Source organism: Brachyhypopomus gauderio, chromosome 10 (assembly GCF_052324685.1).
Source record: "Brachyhypopomus gauderio isolate BG-103 chromosome 10, BGAUD_0.2, whole genome shotgun sequence".
Taxonomy (NCBI): Eukaryota; Metazoa; Chordata; class Actinopteri; order Gymnotiformes; family Hypopomidae; genus Brachyhypopomus; species Brachyhypopomus gauderio.
In genome coordinates this window covers 24,437,650-24,453,874 of record NC_135220.1, presented here as the reverse complement: position 1 = coordinate 24,453,874, position 16,225 = coordinate 24,437,650, and the positions used below count along the sequence as shown (strand labels likewise).

The window sequence follows — 16,225 nt, the reverse complement described above, 5'->3', positions numbered from 1 at the left end:
GTGTTTCCCTGTTCCCGACACACCTAATTCAGGTAATTAACAAGCCCTTATTGAATTTAAAAACAGGTGTGTTCGAGTAGGAAAACATTAAAGGTTTCAGCGGGAGGTGCTCTAGGATCAGGTTTGATACATTGCCCTGCATCCTGTAAGTCACCTCGGATTGTTCTTGGAACACAATCCATTGTATATAGAGTAAATAAGTCGTATTTAGCCATCAGAACTATAAACAGAACGTTACTTGCGTATCTTTTCTTTGAGGGCGTCGAAAGGCCTTAATATACCGTCCAATAGGTCTATACAAAGCATTCTTCCAGAATTAATAAACAGTTGTTAAATGAGTGCAAAATATTCATGTTTTGCTATGTAAAATGTGAATAAAATAAAAACAATACTACTTGATAAAATGTTTATTTTTGTGAAACAAACAAATGTAACCCTATTATAGGTGATAAACAAAACAGGAAGATGTTGCATCATAAAAAATACAAAACAAAAAAACAAATCAATACATCAGCTACACCGCAATATTTACAGAGATGGCCACTGTTATGTCATACTTTGGTCAATTATTTTTGCTAAGATGTTTTAATGGTTTAACGTTATTATTGATTCCTGTTCGAAAAAAGAAAAGCAGAGCATTATCACATGGTATTCTTATTGTTTTAAAACAGCTTTATCACCATATTCTTCTTGCCTTTTGGAAATCAATATCATTAGAGTATATTCCAAATAAAACGTTGGCCTTGGACTTTGACTTGTTGGACTTGTCTGTTTTAGCTGTAAAGAGGTGCACTAGAATGACGTACTAGTAGCAGTTTTATACCTGTAACCTCTAACCAAACCTCAACACATCACATGATTACAGAATACAATACAAAGATACAGGATATCGTCGGACAACGTTTCTTCTAGATCAGTGAAAAAACTGCACAGACTGCTACTGTGCAGATATGATATCAGTTAACATTGGAAAAAAATACTACAATACAGAAGAGCAGGACACGCGACTGAGGCCAAAGCGTTGCATTTATTTTAAGTCATCTCAACCTCGTTTGTGGACACTTTCTTCATGCCTGCGCGTTTTTTATTCCTGTTGATAAAAGAAAAAAACATACCACTTTTGCAGTTCATCATTTGATTCCAATAACTAATGTTCTGCACGTGACATTAAATAGGCCTACTACTTTTTTTTTACCAATACTGCATGAGTAGTTTATGAGTCTCACCTCTGGATAACCAGTATCGCGACAGCAGAGATCACTGCCACGGCAAATATAATGCCGCCCAGTATACCAACGACCAATCCTGGCACAGAGGGAAAGCACAAACCATTATTTATGTATGGAATGAGGTTGTAGATAAACAGGAAGTAAAATTTTCAGTTACATATGAGTAGGACTGAACGCATGTGATGAGTGAATAAGCCAAACCACCTTTTACACTTACCCACGTCAACAGTTTGTTGATCAGGGTTAGTAGTTTCTGCTCCTAGCATTCTTCCAGACCTTGCTGTATAATAAGACGGTGAGAAATTTAAATTGAAAAATTATGTTGTGCTGCCCTCTACTGGACAACAACCAGTACAATATTAACTGCGCTAAACTTGAACTTAGAAACAACAAACATTCAAAACAGAAGCAATAAAATCTGGGATCTTTCTTTATCTTAATTAATATAGAGTTTTGTACTCCAGCTAGTTTAACCTAATACAATATAATTAATATCAGCAAACTTAAACCAAATGTGTGGACAGTGCAGGAATACAGAACAGCTTAAAGCGGATGTGGTCATATAATGACACAGTGATGTTAAATAATTAACTTAAATTAGACTTGGGTGAGCTGGTGCCCTCTAAAATACAGTGATAACGACTGATTGGAATACTGTGGTGAGTGTGTCATTTTATGGTAATGTGGAGATGTATTGTAAAAAGAGAAAAAAGAGAGGGATAGTTTGTATGGTTTGTATGGGATCTAGGTGAGCTCAAAAGGGAAATGAAAATGGCAGGAGTAAATGTAAGCATAAAAAGAAAAAATCAAGATGTAAACCTGAGAAGAGAAACAAATATAAGAAAGGAGAAAAGAACCGAGCTGACCTCGGCACTTGTTTTGGCAAAGTTCTCTGGATTCAAAACGATTCCCGTTCCCTTGGCAACCTCTGTAAAGGAACATGCGGCAGTCTTTCTCCTTGATGTCATAGTAATACATCATAATTGAGGCAAAACAGGTGCCTGAGTCCATATTTAAGGTGCACACTGCATCTGTGAAAAAAAGAATTTGGGCCACCTTTATCTGAGTCTGATGAAGGACACGCAGACATCATGGGCGATTACGATTCCTTAAAAAGTATAACAGTCGGGGTTTTACCTCCATCTGGGTAGAACTCTTGATATTTTGCTGAACATGACACCATGCAGTCATGGTCGGATTTGAACCTGTTTCCATTCCCACCCTCTCCCATGTAGAAGAACGGGCTGCAAAAACCTAACTGTGGGTTGTAGTGAAATCTCACCACCTTGTCATGTCCTGTACCTTCATTTACAGTTTCGTTGCATTTTGGATCTGGAGAAAAATAAGACAATACAGGTATGTGACCTAAAACCCATTAAAAATAACACCTGGGGTGTACTATTTATTAATACTATTTCATAGTATTCTAGTAACACTGAGGATCTTTCCTTAGAAACACCATCTTGTGCAGTGTGACAAAATGGACTAATCAAAACCAATACTACTAGGTACTACTACTACTACTACTACTAGTAGTACTAACTAACTTGTATAACAGTAGTAACATTTGTAGTGTAATAAACAACATTTGCAAAAAAGGGGAAGTTTTGAACAAAGGTCCTTTTTAGCCACGCAAGTACGTCCCTGGAATATTCTTCATATTTAAATCTTGATTAATGTTTTGAGACTGAAAAAAAAAATCTTCCTTCACTATAACAACGGAACACAATATAGACAAATATAAGTTGAGACGAAACTGACTCAAGTAAACTATATAATTCAAGTAAAGGGTTCCAGTAGGCCCACTTTTCTCCTACTGGCCATGTTTTCACAATATTAAGTGACATGTAAATGCTATTTGTTAAAATGATCGAATATAATTCTGTCCAACTACACTGAAAAAGTAACCAAAGTCCTCACCTAACGCCAAGGCAACAGCACATATAATTCCCAAGCTGAGCAGCTGGAAAGATCGTTTAGAAGTCATTTTGTATCCCATGGTTTTGCCGTTTTTTCCCTCGTTGTGCACTAGTGGTTCGTATTATATGCTGAAGCTCTCAATGCTGTTTTTTTTTATCTTTTATCAGCTCTGGAGTTTTATGGTCTGGGCGGGTATTGCTATCTCACAGTTTCAGTCATAAAATGAGAATATGTACTGTGGGTGTCATAGCAACTTGCTTCAACTCATACAGGTAATACATACAACGGAAATTTGCCTTGCTGAGTCTGTCACTGAGGCAAAATGTATGTAAATGTTTCTAGTTTTGAAGCATTACATCAAAAGCACAAAATGTGTATTGATAAATATGAACTGTCTAATATTCAGTTCTAATCTGTGTTGATGCAGAAGTAATAAAAACCTGCCACACCCGTTATTACCCAACAGAAACTAACAGAGACTATGACACTATGACACATTCAGTGGTCCCACCTCTAAACGAGGTAGGCCAATTAGGATTCTACCTGACTAGGTGGATCAATGCTCAAAATGCTTGATAAGATGCCCCGGAAACAACGTTCATTAGACTCGTTGTATATGGTTATTTTTGAGAGCTTTGATGTTGTGCTATACAGAAGATAATACATCTTAAATACGTTTTAGCTAAATTAGATTGTAAATAACAGGTTACTTTATTAATGTATTACTGATACCACATAACCAAATTATGCTAGGCCATTCAGTGTAACTGTATATATAAGGAATTCGAGCTCTCCCTCATCACAGCGTTCATATAAAACCAGCACCAGTAAACCTATGTTAGACCAGTACATTCCCAGTTTACTTAACGAATGGGCTTGAGTACTGCATTTTGCTGTTATAGCCCCCTCTGTTGGATTAGACAGGCATGGAATGACTTGATGGCGTGCGAGATATGTCCCCTACGCAAGCACTGCATACTACGTTCCGTTCACTAAACAAACAAACAAACAAAAACGGAAGGCCGATATACGCATCACCTTCAGAAACGGCGCTGAATGGAGATTAATGCTGACAGGCGATGGAGGGCAGTTTCGTGTATTTCCCCAGAAACCTGTTATGATTGGTTGAGGTATTCAAGCACAAAAAGCGCGACGTGGCAAGAAACGCCAGCAGACACTAAAGACCCAGGAGACCTGGTCCGTTTGTTTGTTTTTTGAAACAGCGTTCTTGTATTACCGAATGGCTTAAGTACATGTTTTGCAAACCACTAGCAGAAGAGAGGACGGCTAGGGAGCAAAGTGCGGTGGAAAAAAAATGCTCTCAGGAATACATCACAGTGTTTTAATGAACCTCTGGGGAAACCTGAGCACAACGGTACTGCCTTTAACAACAACAGCCGCAAATCCCCAAGTAGCCGTGAAACAGCACTCTGAAAACTTAGCAACATGTATCAGTCTTTTATCCGTTAAAAAGGACAAAATAAAAACACAAAAGCAGCAATACATAATATTACACAACGAATGGAAATACCAAGGACATTTAAAACTTTTCCTGCCTCTTCAAAAAGGAGTGCCTTGAAGCTTCTGGGTAGAGCAGCATGTATATAGAGTAAGAAGTGCAAAATTCACAGTTTCGCTAGCCCTTTGAACTGCAGCACCGTGCAGGAGAAGCGCTCTTCGCAGTTGTTAGCATTTAAAGTTCTGGAAGATTTCGGCAACCTCCAACCAGCTCCTGAAGCAGGACAGGCCTTGGTCTCGGATTTGCTTCCTGCCTTTGTCTGTGATCACCTGCCCGTTCTCTTTTACGATCACCAGCTTGGGCACAGCAGTGATGCTGAACCTCTTTTTCAGCTCACTGAAAGGGAAAAATAAGAGACACGTGGAACAAGATTAGTAGGCTACTATGTCCTGCGTCCACTAATTTCTACCATCATGAGAAGGCACATAAAATGTAACTGGCGCACATTCAAGAAGCTTCTCAGTATTAGTAGATTTGGGTAAATCTGTTAATATTGAAAAACTATATTCCATTTAGCAAACGAACGTTTCCAAATGAACTCTGACTTTGATGTACTGTCAAAAATATGATTGGTTTTATGGGTTGTACAGGACAGATTGGGAGACAGTAGCTCCTTTCAGTCTTCCAAGAGCTGCTGTTTAAAGCGCTTACAAAGCAGCTTAGTCTAGTTTACGTTTGAGAATGTCAAGGTTGATTGTTTAAATAAGCTGTGAAAACTCACGTACGCAGCATAAAGGCAATCTATATTAAACCCTGAAACGTCAATAACCAAAAGACAAACTTACTGTTTGTACTGGTCAGTCCAAGGCAGGGCGAGCCAATCTCCGTGCATATCATTATAGTACTCTAACATATCCTCTTCTGACTTGTCAGATGATATAAAAACTATTTCGAGTTGCGCCGGAGGGTCACTCTCCTCCACCAGCTCTGTGTAAAAATCACAAAGTACCGGTGTGAAGTCGCGACAGGGTGGACACCACCCGGCAGAAAAATATATTCCCACAACTTTATTACGAAGAGCTTCTTCTGGGTCCACGAAGTCACCTTCTTTGTTAAGGAGTGTTCGTCCCGAAAAAACCTCCACCATAATTGATGTTGGTAAGCAATTCCTTTTCCTACTCAGGGTACCTGGTAAGACAAATCAACGCGTTAGTATCCTAGCTGTAGCACGAAGCCTCAAACTGATGAAGCCTTCGAAATGTCACGAGCTGACACGAGTTCCCAAATAATCTTGTAATAAGTACATCGGCCAGTAATATCCAGAAGCTTTTCCCAAAAGTGCCTTGTTTTTTTTAATCAACAACCGCCTAAGCAATCACTACTTAAACTTTCATTACAGGGACATATAACCTTGCTAAGATCCACCTTAAGGCCATATAAATGACGTTCGGTTCTACCAATCAGCGCGCTTAGAGAGCTCTAAGGCACGCGTAGGCAACCTCGTTGTATGATTGGGTAAAACCCCCTAACAAGTTTCGCTGGTACATTAACGCGCCAAATTCAATAGCAGTCTATACGCTAACGTTAAAATAGCGACGTCGCTCTGTATGGAATCAAACTAGATATTGCAATTTAAACTCCTTTGAATTTTTCTAGTGCTGATTTTTTTTGCATTGAAATTATTTATCTGATTTTTTGCCTTTGAAATTATGTATCTGATTTTTTTTCTCTGTGTTGCATACGCGTTTTCATTTTGATTAATCTTATCAATGGTTTAGTATGGAAGCCCATTCCTGCAACTTGAAGAAAAAAAAGTCCATATAGTATCTCATAATTATGACTTAATATCTCATAATAATGACTTACAATCACATAATTATGACTTAGTATCTCATAATTGACTTGGTATATCATAATAATGACTTACAATCTCATTATGACTTAGTATCTCATAATAACGAGATGCTAACTCATAATTGAGATATTAAGTCATACTTATGAGATATTAAGTCATAATTATGAGGTACTATATGGAATTTTTTTTTCTTCAAGTGGCAGGAATGGGCTTCCATACATTTCCGATTCCCATTTTGTTCCAGATTTTTACAGCCTCATTTGTAATATGGATAAAGACAGACAGCATATAAATGTAAAAGAAATGAAAGACACACAAAACAATAAAGGATTTGACCCGGCATGAGATGAATGAAAAACAAGGAAGCAAAATTAGCCTCCGTTATTTTTATTCCTTTATTACTTAAAAAAATACTTCTATATATTTACAAGGGTGTTATTGTTTGTTGCTTCAGTATCTGTATATTAAAAGGAATACAGCAGGGTAGTCACTTTCAGAGCTCAAATCAAACTCAATGCTGCACATGTGTGCACATACCCACATATTTCTGAACAGGTTTTAGTGTTTCCATTTTGTCCTTCAATATTTATAGCTTAACTAATTTAGTGGTGTGTTTACTAGATGTGAATTTGGTTGGAGTACACTGGCTGGATCCAAGTCTATACACTACATTATATGAAGGATCATAAATGTACACTGGAGGAAGCCCACCCAAAAAGATTCAGACACCTTGTTTCACATGAAGTTTTATTTTTTAATCTTATAAGGATAGACTTACATAATAATTATAAAAATTACTTACAGAATTAAGTAACAGGTTTTAAAATGTGTTTATACTTCTAAATGCAAATAAAATGAACTATCTACAATGTTTAGAAAAAAAAGCGGTCCAATAGAAGCCGTTTACCTATACGGAAAGAACATGAAACTTGAACTATACATGTATCTGCAACAATCAGCAAATTGCACTGAATTTTCTTTTTTTTTTTTTGAACAAAGTAATTAACGAGCAACAGCATCTCAAAGGGACCATATTTGTCATTTTTCATTCTCTTCACATAGTCTAAAGTGTGCAACGAACAGGAAAAAAACCTTTTCTTTCTCTCCAATTCCATATGTACAAGGTTGAATCAGATATGTATGATAATTAGTATGAAGTTTCATACTCACACACACACGCATAAACTTACACACTTCACACCCAGACTTGCATTTACAATTTTGTCCCAAGCATGTAAGGCCTTTTCCTCTCTCAATTATTACTGTCTTAATTATGGGACTTCAAAAGCAAACACACACACACACACACATGATTTTGTCCTGTTGAACAGGGGGCACTAGGCAAAAAAAGGTATGATCCCTCAAATGCTGTCTAACACTGGTACCTCACCCTTTACTTGGCACGCCACATAAAAGACCAGTGCATTTGATCCGATAGAGCATAGTAGAAAATAAAATACTTTTACTTTAGAAATGGGAGCAAAGTAAAAATAAAACCAAGAAATTCACAATTAGCAACACAATAAACTTTGTTTTAGGGAACGAATAAATGAAATAAAGACAGGTACACATGCATCACACTAACATACAGTTACATCTCTACTCATATCATGCAAAAAGAATGGCCTAGCGTTCATATTTTTGTTTAAATTTCCCACGTCGACCTGACATCAAACACGGTACAATACTACAGTAGGTAAATGTAAATAAACGGCCAATCCTTCGAACATGTCTTTTCTGGGTGTCTGTTTGCATAATGACACGTCCATATGCCACTTATAAGATTATAAGACAGAATCCTACCTTGACACCCCCCTCCCCCACACAAAAAAATGTAAAATAAAAAAAATCAACCAAGAATTTTGGTAAGTACAAGTAGCTGCAACAGTTACAGAGAAGCATTGCCATTTTCTTACAAAGCCCAATCTCCCTTTTAGTAATCAAACACAACAGTCCCAAGCTATAACCAAGGACATCTTCCCCCACAGTATAAGAGTCACAACGATTTAACGGACATGGTTCTTTTTTGGTAAGCTAAGCAGGCTGTCTGCCTTAAGGTGTCAGGGTCAATAGTGGGAGAACTGAAGACCTCTTCAGGAAACACACGCACACACAAAAAGTGACGTGACGTCAGATCAACTGTTTATAGGCAGAAATGGGTCTTTTTGTGCTTGGTATGCACAACAAAGTCATGGTGGCACTCTGAGCGCTTGGCAAAAATATTAGCCATTCCCCTCAGAGGCCTTGAAGCTTCTACATACAGCTGAACGCTACTGAAAACAAAAGTCTGAAGGAACCTGCACTGGATTGAACATCCATGAACGAGGAACATGAGGTAATGAGAAACACATGCGGCTATGAGAGTGTGTTACTTTAAACATCGTAACATTCCTGAGAGAGGGCCCCTCAGGTCATCTTGTTCATATAGATCAATTGGGAACATAGAAAAGAATCAATCAAAAATATTGGAACCAGATGAGCATTCACAGCGAGACATATTTAAACAAAGGCTGAAAGGGGGGTAAAAAAAAAGAAAAGAAAAAAAAGAGAAAAAAATCTTAAGGTGGTTAATTGTGAAAGAATCATTTACTCATCAAATGAGATCAGAAAAGGTTGTATATGCACTGCAATGCAGCTACCTCTAAATTATTACTGCACTGACTTATTTTTTGTTTTGTTATGCATCTTGGAGTTGTAGAACATTTGTGGAGCATGTTGAACTAATTGGCCAGCTTTCTCTCTTGTTCTCTTGAAAACAAAAACTACGCTACAAATGTATTATAACCTCAGAAACTGTTTTAACTGTCATTGTAAAAAGAAATAAATTTCAAAATTAAGACAATTCCACAAACTCACCCATGTATATCAATGCACCAATGAAAGTAAATGTAAATTGTAAATACACTTAAAATACAGTAAATACGAAGCTGCATCTTTGTAACAGCAGAAGACCTATATAATGAAGTCAGTCAAATGAAGACCTATATAATGAAGTCAGTCAAAGTTTAACCATACTTGGTTCTAAATATATTCCGAATAAGTGACCAAATTTGATTAATCTCATATCTTACAGAAGCAAATAATCAAGTGCTCCAATGTCACAGGTCAAATGACAAGAGATCAAGATAAACGTTTAATAACAATCATTAGCGTTTAATCGTGTGATAAGGAAAAGGAATCTCATTCAAAAACAAAACAAGAATCAAAAGAACAAGAAACGCAAGAAACTCCTGTGCATTACAAATACGCATCATCTAAAACAGATGAGGACTAAAATTTAGTAAGTGTGAATGATTCTAAGGGGGTACCCACTGCCAGGTGCTGCTTGGGGTCACTTTGCAAAGCGAATGGAAACAGAGTCGTTGGACGACACAGAAAGGCCAAAACGCGCCTGACCGACAGTTCCAGAGCTAAGTGCCATTCTGTCAGTCTAACCTGCCCTGATTCAAAACAAAGAACATGTCAACTCTTAAAGACAGAGAACTGACTCTGATCCCCACCTCAACCTTTCCTAGAGAACATATTTGCTCATTTTCTTCACTGGTAATCAACAGGAATGAACAATACTAAAAGACAACCATTAAGCTACTTTTGCTTAGGGAATATCATGTTGAACACAGCTATCCCTTCAACTGGAAAAATAATAAAAAGACACTTATCTAGTGGCAATCCAAGGCTCCAGTGAAATATCCATCGCTACGCCTCCAGAAGGTGGTGCAAGAAACGTTCCGCGAGAACTTTTGGCAGAGTTTGTGGATCATATCCGAAGTCGGTCTGCTCCTGCTCTCCATCGACTTCCTTTCCTTCTCCCCTTCCCTCCCCCCTCTTCCTTGTGTCCACCTACGACGTTTTCACCAAGTCGTACACATAAATGTGAAAGTCGTCGTCGAACTTGATGAAGTAGACGGAGGGCTTGGCCTCCACCTGGTGGATGACCATGCCAGTCCGTTTGGAGCCGTCCTCTTTGGCGTACTCCACCTGTTTGCCAACGAGGCTGTCCACCACCTCACCGGGCTCCCGCTCAGCTGGGGGAGAGTCGTCTGCAAACGGTGCACGAGAAAAGTACATTACTACTCTGACCGGCAAGCGAGACTCCTGCAGAGCCACCGCGGCTGGGCCACCCTAGCAAGCCTTTTAGCTGCAGGAGAATACCCAATTTTGAGCGGTACTGCAGAGGTGCAGCCTTTAGTCACTACATACAACAAGCGGCCAGAGGGTCGAAAATGAGACTGCACCAAAGTGCCTGCATTATGGGGACAAAGCGAACAAAAAGCCAGCTTACTTGAGTCCGGCATGATCCTCAGGTCTCCGTCCTTGTAGTCGTCGAGGAGCTGGTACATGTAGAGTACGGGGTCCTTCTCATAAGTGATGTAGAACCACGTGTTCATGATGGGCGCTCGTGCCAGCACCATGCCCCGCCACTCATCCTTCGAGCCTTCTTCCGTCTCAAACATGTGCTCGACTGCCTTGCCTATCATGGTGTCAGCCAGGTGGGCGTCGCTGATGCGTGTCGAAGCTGTGCGGGCAGAGAGATCGGCGAATGTTACATGAGATGGGCGGGCTCAAGGTCAGGGGCCTAGCGCCGTAGATTCATTACCGTAAAGACTAAGAGACATTCGCGAAGATTCTCATTGGTAGCAGGGGCAATGAGCAAGACGCCATTCACAATCTAATGACGGAAAATGGCAAACAAAAAAAAAACCCCAACAAGGCCTACCTACACGGTCCGGGAGGACTTCCAGCCCCTGCACTCGCTCGTCCTTGTGCAGCTCTAGCCCGTAGACGCAGTCGAAGCCGTCGTACTTGATCAGGTAGAGCGAGGGGTTAACGGGCACCTGGTCCAACACCGTGCCCTTCCACTGGGATGCCGCCCCACTGCCCTCCTTCCAGATGTGCTGGATGCGGCAGCCCACAATGTTCCGCCGGGGCTGGGACACCTTGGTGGGCCCCACGCTGCTCTTGTGTTTCCTGTGAACACAGACAGAAACTGCCCAGTCTGCACACTGCACTCAAACCATGCTGCAACTCTGGTAAAAAGCCACTTTTTGATGCTGGGGAAATTTGTTTGCAAAAATAGCTGACTGAACTCCTAAAACTTGTCATTGACAGCATAAGGCATGAGTTACTTTAACAGTGGATCAAGATTTTTGCACACACTCACTCTCAAACATCACTTGGGAAAACCAGTAACACTGAACAATTCTACTACTACTAATTCTACTACTTTACTATTTACAGTTCTACTAAACAATATTTAGATCGCTACTTAAAACAGCAGTTCTCTGCAAAGAATACAGTTACAATATTCTGTTAATTGTCTAGTATTTGAAACTTACTTGTGTGAATTCTTTTTCTTCATCATATTTGCAGACACACCAGCGTGTCCTAAAATAACAGAATCACAGAAAATTGCCAAGATCATACACAAAATAGCAATAACCAGAATGACACCAGAACACACCAGAAACACTTCTACCTGCATCAGCCCTGGCTCTCTGGCCCGCGTTCTTCCCGAATGGGGTCTTCATTCATCTGGATGTAGGGGAGCAGCCCCGCTACCGGACTATGGTGAAAATATCAATTGTAACCTTTCTGATGAACGAAAGGGTAAAATGGGGAGGGTGGGTTCAAACTAAAGGGGGCCAGATTACAGCGTGGGAAAGTGCTGTCATATAATCCCGGGGTACAAAACTAGCAGAAGAGAATGGGTGATCCTTGGTTTAGAGCAGATGGCATTGGAGTCATTGGAAGCCCATCTAGGGCTTGACCAGCAGAAGGCTGTCCAGGCTCTTACTTTTGGGAAAGGGCTTCAAAAACCTGTGAGGAATATGAAACAGAAATTATTATATCCTTCTTGACACTGAAATAATAACTTTACTTTTCATCAGGCAATTAACTCAATAACTAGATGTACTCAGCAAGACCCATCAAGTCAAACTAGTCATCTTTTGGACTGGTTCAATTAATCTAAAAGTCTTTCACCCATAATGCTTATACAGGAACTGCAACACTTAACTCGACTGTACATTTCAGTGTTTTTGTGTGCCCTAGCTCCTTTAATGTGAGATTTGCTACAGAAAGTGCCTTCCAAATATGTCTGCTTTAAATGGAATAAAGTAGCCTAGATTTTTGTCAATAGGCCTATACCATTTGTGAAGCAATCTATTTTCAATACTGCTAAAAAACATTTTATGGTAAGATTGATAAAGAAGGCATATAATCTTATAAAGTTGCATGGGACCATTTTACTACCTTGTGCCAATATGAATGTTGTGCACATGCATGTGTTGCTAAGACCCAAATCATTACTTCAAGTGGATTGCATATATAATTTGGAGATTGATCAATAGTGTGCCTTCAAGGCTGATTTTCAAAGAGGCTGTAGCTAAATCGTGCCTTCATTGTGTCAGGCATAAAGACTCAGGTAACAAATTATGGCCATCAAGCTAACAGGTCTCGTGTTCAATTTGGGTGTGATAAAATATTCTTTCAACATATTTTTAACAATTGACACAATAATCTGACAACATTAACCATGAAAATCAAAACTATGGCCTGTGGAAAACTTAGAAGCTTACATTTCACATTTTCACTTTTAAGAACCATCAACATAGTCTTAAACATAGTAAAACATACTGATTACATGCCTGTTACCATATGATAATGTGAAAAAAAACCCTAAAAGGGTTAGTTAGTTTTCAGCATCTATTTCTCTCTACAAAGCTGCCACAAACATTCAGAGTTACTTAGTAACTGGATCAGACAAGCATCAACATGACACATACATAATTTAGTCAGCTAAGTTGGGGGCATTACATAACACATCAGGATCATTCTACATTAAAAGTCGCTTGATTACTAGTGCAGAGTAACCTTGTGTTGCCAAATCACACAAAATAGACCATCATAAAATGGTGACCACATAGTTTAATCTTCTAAGTCAATTCTGAATCAATTCAATTCTGAATGAGCGATACCAAAATACATGCGTAACTGTGATATCAAATACAGCTGTGTAAAAATTTGCATTACAACTTAGCCTGTGCCGACACCAGTGCTCAAACCATCAAACCTTAAGAATTATACCATAACCAGACAGATGACTTGTATTGTATGAAAAATACAGTTCTGATGGGGAGAGAACATATTAGGGACAGAGGGCCCTTTCTCAGAGAAAGAAAAAAGCATTAGGGTCTGGAGTGAACACTTTCACTAGGCCAATTTACTCAAATTAAAGGAACAAATTTGACATAAAAGACTGAAAATGTACATAATATGAAGCATCATGATCCTAGTATCAGTTGTAGCTATCTTTGGTTCTGTGAAAAGCTTGCATCTGTCAAATTTTCACTGGAACTACTGCAACCACAGTTGTGTAGTAGTTTCCAAAGAAGCATGACCGGTGATGCAAAGGTGTCAATAATCAGGCAAAACAGCTGTCTGAGAGGCTTTAGCACAGGATTCTCAAGCTCAGATCTGTAGCGACACTAAAGATAGGCACATCTTTCTCATGCATTTATTTATACTCATTTCATTTCCAAATTAAATCTGAACAAAGACAATTCTGCATGTCATTACGCTGCTGGTAGTTAGGGCTAATTGATCAGTAAGAACACATTCATAGAATGCAAGAATGTGAATAGTCAAGGTCTTCATGCTGGAATAAGATAAGTGAATAAAGGAAAACTTTTTACAATCTGGTGACAGCAGATTCCGACTCAGATACACAAACTGATCTCCCACAATTAGTTATCTCCAAGAACATTTGTACACCTTCAACCGCTCTTTCCTTCACCAGATGGACTCCATGACATAAGTGCTATCTATTGGCATGTGGTTTAACAGTCCATAAAAGCCAATCCACTAGAAGATAAATACCTAATATTTTAAGTGCATATTAAATTACTACGATATATTAAGTTATACCACAGTTTACAAACGACGAAAAAGGACTCATTGAGTGAATCCTTTAAATTCTTTAAGATATCCATCATGGCTTCGAACAAAAGCACACATTAACTATATTATATGCTAGACGAGGTTCTCACTATGAGCAGGGCCTACTCGTAAGCCTACTCGGTGCCGTAATTGATCAATTAATCCTGTAGAGGTGCCCTACAAAATGTTCAGCAGACTGTCGTGAGAGACAATTTAACTGGCGCGGCACCCCCGCCCCCTTGAAACAAAACATGGTTTCCTACGAATGATTCATTCCATCGTATGTAATGGTTTCAGGGTGCAATCTGACCTAGGGTTTCAGGCTGGTGTTTCTGACTGTAGTTATCTAAGAATGAAGAGACGCTCACCTTAAATTTCAAATTGGCGAGGACATTCAACAATGCAGTAAGATCAGTTAGCAGGATTGCGTTTCAGTGTTGCCAGCAAAAGGCAAATGTGGCTAATGGGAGAGAACATTAAGTTGACAAGTTACTTCACCGTTTCATAAGATGTCTGTAGTCCAACATTTGTCTCAGTTAATTTGCACAAGTTAAATTAGTAACTTCTTACGGAGAAAGTAAAAATGCAATTTTTCAGAAGAAGGCCAACGAATAAAATATTCAATTTAGATGACCAGCTATTAGCTAGCTCGCTAACTTGCTAGGATAGCTAGCTAGCTCACATGAACCAGATACGTTTAAAATAATTTTCCCTATGAAAGTTCGTTGTGGTAGAGCCAATGGGTGCAGTTGTGTTCTTTCCTATTATAAACGCACATAGACTAAATGTCATAATTATTACAAGTATTTAAATTGCCTGTTTGGCTTTCTCGCTAGCGTGGGCTAGCAATATTTTAACACCAAACATTCGTCAAATGGTGAGCACTGGCTAGTTGGCTAGCTAACTATGCACCAACGAATACCTTAGCTAACCTCGTCTGCAGAGGTTGTAGGTATTCTAGGGGGGGCCCAAAATACTGTTAGTCACACATTTGAAACAGCCCAATGCCGGAGATAAACTGTACATAAGCTAATATATCTATCTAAAAATCACAGACATTAGCCAGCTATCCTACCTAACCAGCAACAGCTATGTCAGCCATGTTGCCTCACTATTATTTACAATCCCCGCAGCAGAGGAGAGCAGTGAAGCGGTCGCGGCCGAACAAAGGAGGGACTGTACCCTGCCTGACAAGAAACACATTTCAAATGAAAACAGAAATGTCTGGATCAAGCCTTCAACGACAACTGTACGCTTGAAAAAACCTATTCTCTCGCCAGCAGTCTCTTCCACACTTCTCACGTAGCGCCAAAACATCTGCACGTTTGTCGTTATTCATCAGCTTACCCTTTTTATTGTACATTTTATAGAATGCTACGGGAAAAATTCCTCTCCTGCTCTCCCCCGTCTCCTCAATCAGCCACCGTTTGATGAGCATAGGCGGCCCCAACTGCGGCCGAACCTTCCCCTCCCCTTCTCTCGGCTAAATAGTGCTACACTGTTGGAGACGTCTGGCGCAATAAACCCAACCTTCCTGCAAAATAGTGAGGCATTGTACATTTTCCATCTTTTCCCTCTGCTCTAAACTTGAGGGCAAAATTGCATGTGCTTGCGCAGACACTGCGACAGGGGAGGAGGAGGGGGGTGTCATCCTCTGCGCCCCCTAAAAACCCTTATTGTCTGATTTCAGTTAAATCATGCAGTAGCACATTATACCGTTTACATAAATAAACAAATAAGTAAATAATCCATGGAATAAATAATATATAACTGAATAGCACATCGTACATACTGTAATACTGCAGTTTACGAAATATAGGTAAT

General features: G+C 39.4%; 3 protein-coding genes across 5 annotated transcripts; all 3 read right to left on the bottom strand.

The window, feature by feature from the left end:
• Positions 1-392: 392 nt before the first annotated feature.
• On the bottom strand, positions 393-3,288 carry tfpil (tissue factor pathway inhibitor-like). Its single transcript, XM_077020630.1, has 6 exons — positions 3,150-3,288; positions 2,367-2,561; positions 2,096-2,260; positions 1,447-1,509; positions 1,227-1,305; positions 393-1,090 (listed from the first exon to the last, which is right to left on the bottom strand). Exons 1-6 carry the CDS (start codon positions 3,226-3,228, stop codon positions 1,033-1,035), a joined length of 639 nt encoding a protein of 212 aa, XP_076876745.1. The 5' UTR covers positions 3,229-3,288; the 3' UTR covers positions 393-1,032.
• A 323-nt stretch (positions 3,289-3,611) lies between these two features.
• nxnl2 (nucleoredoxin like 2) lies at positions 3,612-6,089 on the bottom strand. Its single transcript, XM_077020631.1, has 2 exons — positions 5,454-6,089; positions 3,612-5,004 (listed from the first exon to the last, which is right to left on the bottom strand). Exons 1-2 carry the CDS (start codon positions 5,753-5,755, stop codon positions 4,836-4,838), a joined length of 471 nt encoding a protein of 156 aa, XP_076876746.1. The 5' UTR covers positions 5,756-6,089; the 3' UTR covers positions 3,612-4,835.
• A 1,315-nt stretch (positions 6,090-7,404) lies between these two features.
• On the bottom strand, positions 7,405-15,906 carry spina (spindlin a). Of its 3 annotated transcripts, none has more exons than XM_077020627.1 (7): positions 15,749-15,906; positions 14,770-14,861; positions 11,940-12,280; positions 11,800-11,848; positions 11,181-11,431; positions 10,746-10,979; positions 7,405-10,503 (listed from the first exon to the last, which is right to left on the bottom strand). In XM_077020627.1, the coding sequence occupies exons 3-7, from the start codon at positions 11,989-11,991 to the stop codon at positions 10,304-10,306; spliced, it is 786 nt and encodes a 261-aa protein (XP_076876742.1). In that variant the 5' UTR covers positions 11,992-12,280; positions 14,770-14,861; positions 15,749-15,906; the 3' UTR covers positions 7,405-10,303. The 3 variants fall into 3 exon arrangements, with proteins under 3 accessions (XP_076876742.1, XP_076876743.1, XP_076876744.1); XM_077020628.1 differs by lacking the exon at positions 15,749-15,906 and adding an exon at positions 15,477-15,701; XM_077020629.1 differs by lacking the exon at positions 14,770-14,861 and having other exon boundaries at positions 15,749-15,902.
• Positions 15,907-16,225: the final 319 nt, after the last annotated feature.

Coding starts and splice junctions, on each gene's coding strand:
- spina (XM_077020627.1), bottom strand. CDS start 11,991: ATGAAGACCCCATTCGGGAAGAACGCGGGCCAGAGAGCCAGGGCTGAT. Junction 11,432..11,799: donor AAGAAAAAGAATTCACACAA/GTAAGTTTCAAA, acceptor CTGTGTTCACAG/GAAACACAAGAGCAGCGTGG. Junction 10,980..11,180: donor AGTCCTCCCGGACCGTGTAG/GTAGGCCTTGTT, acceptor CTGCCCGCACAG/CTTCGACACGCATCAGCGAC.
- tfpil (XM_077020630.1), bottom strand. CDS start 3,228: ATGGGATACAAAATGACTTCTAAACGATCTTTCCAGCTGCTCAGCTTG. Junction 2,261..2,366: donor AGAGTTCTACCCAGATGGAG/GTAAAACCCCGA, acceptor TTTTTTTCACAG/ATGCAGTGTGCACCTTAAAT. Junction 1,091..1,226: donor GCGATACTGGTTATCCAGAG/GTGAGACTCATA, acceptor TTTTATCAACAG/GAATAAAAAACGCGCAGGCA.
- nxnl2 (XM_077020631.1), bottom strand. CDS start 5,755: ATGGTGGAGGTTTTTTCGGGACGAACACTCCTTAACAAAGAAGGTGAC. Junction 5,005..5,453: donor TGGACTGACCAGTACAAACA/GTAAGTTTGTCT, acceptor TTTCCCTTTCAG/TGAGCTGAAAAAGAGGTTCA.